Source organism: Solanum lycopersicum, chromosome 6, assembly GCF_036512215.1.
Source record: "Solanum lycopersicum chromosome 6, SLM_r2.1".
NCBI classification, from domain to species: domain Eukaryota; kingdom Viridiplantae; phylum Streptophyta; class Magnoliopsida; order Solanales; family Solanaceae; genus Solanum; species Solanum lycopersicum.
Genome location: NC_090805.1, coordinates 25,076,495 through 25,085,207, shown reverse-complemented (window position 1 = coordinate 25,085,207; position 8,713 = coordinate 25,076,495). Strand labels below are relative to the sequence as shown.

At 43.8% G+C, this 8,713-nt stretch overlaps 1 protein-coding gene across 1 annotated transcript; it reads right to left on the bottom strand.

Moving 5' to 3' along the window:
- Nucleotides 1–1,317: 1,317 nt before the first annotated feature.
- LOC138349289 (uncharacterized) lies at nucleotides 1,318–6,642 on the bottom strand. Its single transcript, XM_069299609.1, has 6 exons — nucleotides 6,187–6,642; nucleotides 5,319–5,511; nucleotides 4,769–4,928; nucleotides 4,353–4,630; nucleotides 3,377–3,930; nucleotides 1,318–1,806 (listed from the first exon to the last, which is right to left on the bottom strand). The coding sequence occupies exons 1-6, from the start codon at nucleotides 6,640–6,642 to the stop codon at nucleotides 1,318–1,320; spliced, it is 2,130 nt and encodes a 709-aa protein (XP_069155710.1).
- Nucleotides 6,643–8,713: the final 2,071 nt, after the last annotated feature.

The following is an 8,713-nucleotide window of genomic DNA, read 5'->3' as shown; positions in this document are numbered from 1 at the left end:
CCATCTCTTGGTGCTCCTTATTCCTTGATTGCGCTTCAACCGCTGCTCGACCCTACGCCTCTTGGCACTCTCTCGAGGGGGAGGTGATGGAATTTCTGAAGTAGTAAACAAGGCCTCTAGCACGGTGTCCTCAGCAGGCTCGACATAAGGGGCCTCAAACTCCAACACCCTCGCCTCTAAGATCGTGTCGATGTCTTCACGAAGATTGTCGACTGCAGCCTGAAGAGTCGACACATCCTATGGAGGGGCAGGTCGGGCTAACACTCTCAACTCAAAGGCGTCCAGGAGCTGGTTAACCTCAGTAATATTCCGCTCGGTAAACTGCTACATTTTCCTCTCTAGACGCTCTTTAGACTCAGTGATCGACTTCTGCATCAACGGCTGGATATGATGCAGAAGAGTGGCCATCTGTGCCTATAGTTTCTGGACCCTAGCAAGCGGGGCCACTGCCGGTAGAGGGGCTGTGCGAGAGGAGCTCGGGGCTGTGGTACTACACGGGATAGACTCGACCGGGGTAGTGTCACTGGGCGTCTGTGTAGCTGTGCAGGCTTGGGCTACCGTATTCGCAAAATCATCAGCAAGTGGGGGCAGCTCTGGACGGGGCCCTCTGCGTGGAGCCAACTCATTAGCCTCGTCTCTGATGAGGCCGATGTGTACAGTGCCCTGCGAGGTCTTAAGTTGATCTACGTGCCATATGGGCACACCTGCAGACCTGCAAAGGACAAAGATCATACACGGGAAGGGGTAGGTAGTAGTGACCTTAAATTCCCTCTCATGCATGACTGCCTGGAGAATCCATGCGAAGTCCACCTCGAATCCGGCTATCCTCGCCGCCATCAACACTGCTCGATCCCAGGTACCGATGTTATCAGCAGCTGTGGGGGAAAGGCAGTGACGGACGAGCAGCCACAACACTGCTCAATGCTGGCTCGCACAAGAACTGTTCATCCTTTACTATCCGCCAGCGGTAGTCAAACTCGGCAGTGATGGGGGTCCGAGTAGCATCTACACTCTCGTCGTATAGAAACCGATGGATGGCTGGCAGGGAAATGTCAACCTGCATGCCTCAGATTCGAACCTGCTCCAGTGGGGCCTGTTTAGCAGGAGCAGCCCGCCTATCGATCTGTGATCGGAGAGTCTCTATGTAGGATGCGTAGAACTCTCGAACCATTTCCTCGTCGTATCGTCCCAACACACGTGCTATCCACTCTAAGCGATGCCTGGTGAAGAGGTTGTGGATCTCCGGCATTGTGGGGAGACTCCCTTTAAGTCTCCGCCACTCCAAGGTGAGTGTTCGAGTCATTACTCCATTATCCGTCAGGAACTTGGCGTCGGAGTAAACTTGAAACTGGCCGTCGACACACCACCGGTTTTGCTGGTCAGAGGCTGGGGTGGGGACCTGAGCTGGTGCGCCGGATGTAGAGTGTGAACTGTCACCTCTTCAGACGAGGCCGACGCTGCAGCAATGGCGGGTGCGGGAAACTCAGCAGAGCTAGAAGCATCCTCGGACAATGATACTCCTAAGGAGCCAGACGCACCTTCCTCATTTATAGCTGGCCCAGAGGGTGTGTCGGTCAGTGTGCACTCCTCATCAGACTGGGAGGCAGTGACTACGCCGGACGCAAATGTCTTGGGTGCGGCTCTGGGAGCACGTGCAGCACGGGAATGTGTGGAAGTGCCTGGGGGCATGTAATCAGGGTCCCGCTCATCATCAGAGCCGATGATCAAGCGTGCATACGGGGCAAAAGACTTTGATCGCCCACGTGTGTAGGTTCTTTCTTGCTTGGGAGCCATAGTAGATAGTACCTGCAAAGGATCACTATTAGTACGAGTAGTGGCAAACAAGATAAGCGAAACCATACGAAATAAAACAGTGAAAATAATCTGTAATTGCTGTAGAAACAGTAACACACGAAGAGCTTGGTGACGGCTCGTCGTGATTATGACGGACCGTCGTGAGGGCCGTCGTGTTGTACTTGGACTCTGTATAAATAGAGAAACCTGAAGGAGAGTCTTCGACTAGCATGAGGGTGTGTGCAGGACGGACCGTCACATTCACGACGGTCCATTGTATATGTCCGTCGTAGGACACTTGGAAAAAATATGGAGAACCTTAGGAGAGGGGTCTCTGACCGTTATGACGGTCATACCGGACGGACCGTCGTGGGTACTACGGTTCATCACATGTGTACGTTGAAGGACACTTGAAAAAAATTAGAGACCCTTAGAAATAGGGTCTCTGACAACCAGAACGGTTGTGCAGGACGGACCATTGTGAACACAACGGTCCGTCACATGTGTCCGTTGGGGAACACTTGGGAAAAATGAGAGACCTTTAGAAACAGGGTCTCTGTCTAGCATGACGGTTGTGCAGGACGGACCGTCGCAATGACGAGGATCCGTCACATGTGTCCGTTAGGACAGGGGTGCTAGGGCTTGTGCAACGGACCCTACGACGGTCCGTCGTGGCTACAACGGTTCGTCATCGGGGTATCGTTCTGAATGAAAGTGACAGAACTAAAGGTACCCTAAGCAACCCCGATGAACCCACATCAACCTTAAAATTGTTTGGACCTATATGTGTCTAACCCTACTACCTAGGAAACTAGCAATGCAAAAGCACCTATGTCTAAAGTTGTAAACATGGCAATTTCGAATATTGGTAACCTAGGTTAGGCAGAGTCATCTAAAGTAAACAAAATATAATGAGGAACTATGCTTAATACTAACTAGTAAACACAAAAGCAAGATAAATGAGTATAAATTAGAGACACATACCTTATAAATGGACAAAAACAAATACACAAGTACGCGGTGGCAAGGTAGACACCCACAACAGCAGTTTTCACTAGTAGATGAACACTTTAGGGCTTCGGAGAATTGTGAGGGGGGCAATGATCGGACGGAGGGAGTGTGGAAGTTGAAAAGAGAGAGTAATGGGAGAAAATAATAAAGTAATGGGGTGAAATATGAGGAATGGGGAGTTTAAACGGTCAGATTATGGAAAAAGGGTCCAGCTAGGTCGTGTCGGGTATACCTCATTAATCACGCGATGGTTCCACGACGACGGTCCATCGCAATTGTGACGACCCGTCGTTGGTTCCGTCGTGTGTGCCCTAGTTTCAAAACAACAGAAAAACGTACCTGGTACGACAGATGAATATGACGGTCCGTCACAGGCGCAACGGTCCGTCGATGTGTCCGTTAGTGACTGCTGCAGAGTAATTTTTCTGCAGAATTTCCTGGTGATGTGCCTGCAAATTTAAAACCCATTAATAAAAAAATGCTACCATTACTAAAAAGACGATAAGAATTGGGTTGCCTCCCAACAACCGCCTAATTTAATGTCATGGCACTAATAGGGACACTCGATTACGCAGACTTCATCAAGATGGTAATCCTCTATCACTTCATTTGCCGATTCAGCATGCCCGAAATAGATTTTTATGCGCTGTCCATTCACCTTGAACCGCACACCCTCCTTAGTTTCCAACTCAACTTCTCCATGAGGGAATAGTTGAGTAACCATGTAAGGACCATTCCATTTGGACTTGAGCTTACGCGGAAACAAGCGCAACCTAGAGTTGAATAATAGCACCAAATTCCCAACCATAAATTCTCGCTTATCAATTTTGTTGTCATGGTACTTCTTCATCTTTTCTTTGTATAGTGCTGAGCTCTCATAGGCTTTTAGGCGAAATTCATCGAGTTTATTCAACCTATTTAACCGTTGCTCTGTAGCTTCGCTCCAATCCATTTTTAACTTCATCATAGCCCACATGGCTTTATGCTCTAACTCAACCGAAAGATGACAAGCTTTCCCATATACAAGTTGGTATGGAGACATACCGATGGGAGTCTTACATGCTGTCCGGTAGGCCCAAAGAGCATCATCAAGCCTCCTTGACCAATCCGTTGTACTCGCATTCACTGTTTTTTACAATATCTGTTTTATTTCCCGATTCGACACTTCAACTTGCCCTCTAGTTTGAGGGTGGTAAGGAGTGGCCACATTATGGCGAACCCCGAATTTCTCCAATAACCCCATGAACAATCTGTTGCAGAATGGGAGCTTCCATCACTAATAATTGCCCTTAGGGTGTCAAAACGAGAGAATATATTCTTTTTCAAGAATGCAGTGACACTCTTCCCTTCATTGTTTGCGAGGACTATGGCTTCGACCCATTTAGATACATAATCGACTGCTAGTAGAATGTACTTTATTCCATGAGAACTCACGAAAGGGCCCATAAAGTCAATACCCCAAACATCAAATAACTCAATCACAAGAATGGGGCTTAGGGGGAGCTCTTGCTTTCTTGAAATACCACCATCTCGTTGACATTTGTCACATGCTTTAGCAAACCCATGAGCATCTTGATGAAGAGTTGGCCAATTGTAACCACATTGTAATATCTTATGAGCAGTTCGGATAACACTGTGATGTCCGCCAACAGGTGAAGAATGGCATGCCTCAGACACACTCAACATTTCACATTTTGGCACACAACGCTGAATAAGCCCGTCGGCACAACTCCTATACAAATATGGTTCATCCCAAAAGAACTTCTTCACATCGTACATGAACTTCTTCCTTTGATGAAAGGACAAGTCTGATGGAACAATATCACTAGCCAGATAGTTCGCAAAATATGTGAACCATAGAATCAAGTCTTATGAAGCAGCCAATACATGTTCATCGGGGAAAGTATCATCAATGTCAGCCTTATCCCCTAACTCTCTCATAGCTTCATCCTCTAGACGATACAAGTGATCAGCAACTTCATTTTCAGTTCCTTTTCTATCCAGCACTTCAAAGTCAAATTCTTGCAACAGTAATGCCCAACGAATCAGCCTAGGTTTCGCATCCTTCTTCGCCATCAAATATCTAAACGCTGAATGGTCAGTATGCACTATATCTCTAGTACCTACCAAATAGGAGAGAAATTTCTCAAAAGCAAAGAATACTGCAAGGAGTTCATACTCAGTCACTGTGTAGTTCCTCTGAGCTTCATTTAGGGCTTTACTAGCATAGTAAATTGGGTGAAGGATTTTGTTTCTTCTCTGTCCCAATACTACACCAAGAGCCACCCCACTAGCATCGCACATTACCTCAAATGGACTGTTCCAATCCGGAGAAATAATGATAGGCGCAGACACTAACTTTTCTTTTAACTCACCGAATGCTTTAAGACAGGATTCATCAAAACAAAATTTACATTCTTTCTTCAACAATTTGCACAATGGGTGTGCAATCTTTGAAAAGTCTTTGATGAATCTCCGGTAAAAACATGCATGCCCAAGAAAGCTTCTCACACCTTTCACAGAGATCGGCAGGGGAAGTCTCTCTATTACCTTAAATTTAGCTAGATCAACCTCTATGCCCTTTTCTGAAATGCGATGACCCAACACAATACCCTTTTTCACCATGAAATGACCCTTTTCCCAGTTTAGTACCAAAATGCAGTCTTCACATCTTTTAAGAACCTCAGATAAATTTGTCAAACACCGCTAGAATGAATCACCAACCACAGAAAAATCATCCATAAAAACTTCTATAGTATCCTCCACCATGTCAGAAAATATTGACATCATACATCTCTGAAAGGTTGCGGGTGCATTGCGCAACCCAAACGGCATTCTTCTGAACGCAAACGTCCCATATGGACAAGTGAAAGTTGTTTTCTCTTGATCTTCTTGTGCAATAGAAATCTTATTATACCCCGAATACCCATCAAGAAAACAATACCACCCTTTTCCGGCAAGTCTATCCAACATCTGATCCATGAAGGGCATAGGAAAATAGTCTTTTTCAGTCCATGAATTCAGTTTACGGTAATCCATACACACCCTCCATCAAGTAACCGGTCTCATTGGAACAAGTTCATTCTTTCCATTTGGGACCACAGTCATTCCCCCTTTCTTAGGTACACATTGAACCGGGCATACCCAACTACTATCGGCGATTGGATAGATTACTGCGTCATCCAACCACTTGATGATTTCCTTCTTCAAAACCTCTTGCATAGGAGGATTCAAGCGTCTCTGGTGCTCAATACTCGGCTTATGATCAGGCAAGAGTTGGATTTTATGAGAGCAAATACCAGGAGAAATCCCAATAATGTCCGCAATAGTCCACCCAATAGCTCTTTTGAACCTTTTTAGTACCTTCACCAAACTCTAAACCTGTTGTTTATCCAGGTCAGATGCAATGATTACCGGAAAAGTGTCACCATTTCCTAAGAATTCATACCTAAGATGAGGTGGGAGAGTTTTTAATTCAACTTTTGGAGCCTCCTCTATCGATAGTTTCGCGGGTGGGGACTCGCGATTTTTCATATCAAGCTCAAATTTCTTCGGTTTAAACCGAACATCACCTCTGTAAAGAGCCACCACTAATGACTCATACTCGTCAATGCAATCGCTATCAAAGTTCATTATCACTGCCGCTAATGCTTCGAAACCTAGACATTCTTCTATTTGTGACTCAGATGTCTCACCCATGTTGTAGGATATAGCAGATACCGATTGGATCTCACCACTCTTCCTCATGGACCTAAAAATATTAAAGGTCACTTCCTCATTGTTTAACCGAAATTTCTTCTGCCCCTTTTCCATGTCTACTAAGGCTTTTCCCGTCATTTCTCCCTGTGACTTTTGGCCTTGCTATTTCAACAACTACTTCAATTGACAAGTTAGGCGATATTATAGAAAGGGAGATAGGGAGGTTGTAACTGTAGAGTCACACCACCAAACTAATTCGCAAAGAGTTGATTATGTTAGGGTCTTAATTAAAGAGATGGATAGACGATGAAATTGTGCAGACAAAAGGTCAAACAAGAAATCTTTTGGTTAATCGCCGAGTCTAATTTGAAGTTCTATTTGACTGCCAGAAGTTTAAAATCAGCATACACATAACGAATTCAGTCAAAGGTGAAATGGTGACATTAGGGGCACTGTCGTGCAGTTCAGCAATCTACATTCAACTCACCAACTGTCCCAACATTCTTATTTTCATTCCATTCTTTCAAATCAGACCTCATAATCACTTATAATGTGATTCTAGCCTCTTCAACATCAAATTTTAACAAAGAGCCATAGCATTTCCGTGATCCCAAAACACATTAGTTGATCTCAAAGTAGAGACAAATGGAATTTAACCAACTATGCACGAAATATTGAGTAATATTTGATATTAAATGCTATCCCATCAACTAATAAACTTAACAAAGATTAGGAATTGTTAATTATTTTATAAATGAGTACAACTTTTGATAAAATAACTGCAAGGTTTTATTTCTAACCTTTGGTGCTGAATTAAATCGTAATCATGTGCTAGGCAACAATGCAATCAAAATCTGAGCACAATTCAACACTTAAAATACTGTATAGTGCAAGGAATAAAAAAACTAAAGAGCAAGTGTGAGTTTGTGAAATGCGCAAAGTGGAACAAATGTTTTGAAGTAGGACCTTTACACATGGTGCGTGTGACCGTTCGTCTTCTTCTCATTAGGCGATATTAGCTTATCTCGCTTAATGTCTCAGAGAAACGGTAAGTGTCTATTTTGTTACCAAATTTGACAAGATTCTAGTCTTTTGCGAAAATTACATCGGCGGTCTTTGTTGAGATCTCCCACTGTATGGGCGAATTACAGATAAAAATTATCAGTCCACCAATTTTTTCAAACTCAACCTGTTAGGTTCGTAGATTCAACCGGTGGGGAATAATTAGTTAAGTCGAACCTAATTGCTTTCCTCCAAAAGGACATGTTCGTCATCGCTTTTCATGTTTTCAAGAACTTTTCCTTCTTGAACTTGTGCAACTTACACACACTTATTTTATCAAGATCAAAAAGAAAGCCAGTAAATGGTTTTGGGCTGCCTTCCAAAAGCACCTTAGTTAACTTTGTGTTATGACACAAGTCAGTCTTCAGGTTCCTCTCTTGGGGTTATCCAAAGTGTAACTACGCAAACCCACTTTCTGTATTGGGTTGAGATAAGATGATATATGGACCTTTCGGATCTCTAATTGATAGATTCAGATAAAATGGGAGGTGATAGTCTGACAAAAAGTGTATATATCTTCTTTCATACCTTATATCATTTTGTGTGATTTTTCAACTTTGTTGAGGATAAGTCAGAGCATATTCTAAGATCTACCACCTTATGAATCGTTGGGCTTTTGTTGATCATGGGGCGACACATACCTATCCTTCTCCCTATCTTTCAATGTTGAATTTTAATCTCTCCATTCTTGGAGTCTATCCTTCCATCCTTCCTCTCAAGCCCAACCTTGATTACCCCTACCTTGGGTTTTTCGATTTGTAACCACCACCTTGGTGTGCTAAGAAGTTTACCTCTTCATTGTATAAAACTTCAAAATTTATGTCATCAGGAAATATACTCCAAACTTCTACAACTTTTATGCTAGGGGTTCCTACTCTGATGACATTCTTGGATAAAATATCAAGTTGTGTCATGATATTGGCCATATGCTAGTCCCCTTTACCGTCTTGTTAGATCTTCTCTTTGGATAATGGAAAGGTAACTAGAGAAACATTGTCCCCGCGAGTGTATCATGCCATGTTGATGGTTTCCCTGCCATCATGAAGTTGGACTGCCACAGCGTATGACTACAGTAATAGTCCTCTTAGTGAGAGTTGGTCGGCCACCCCATTTATTTTTTCGTCAAGGTTTCGATAAAATTATTGGA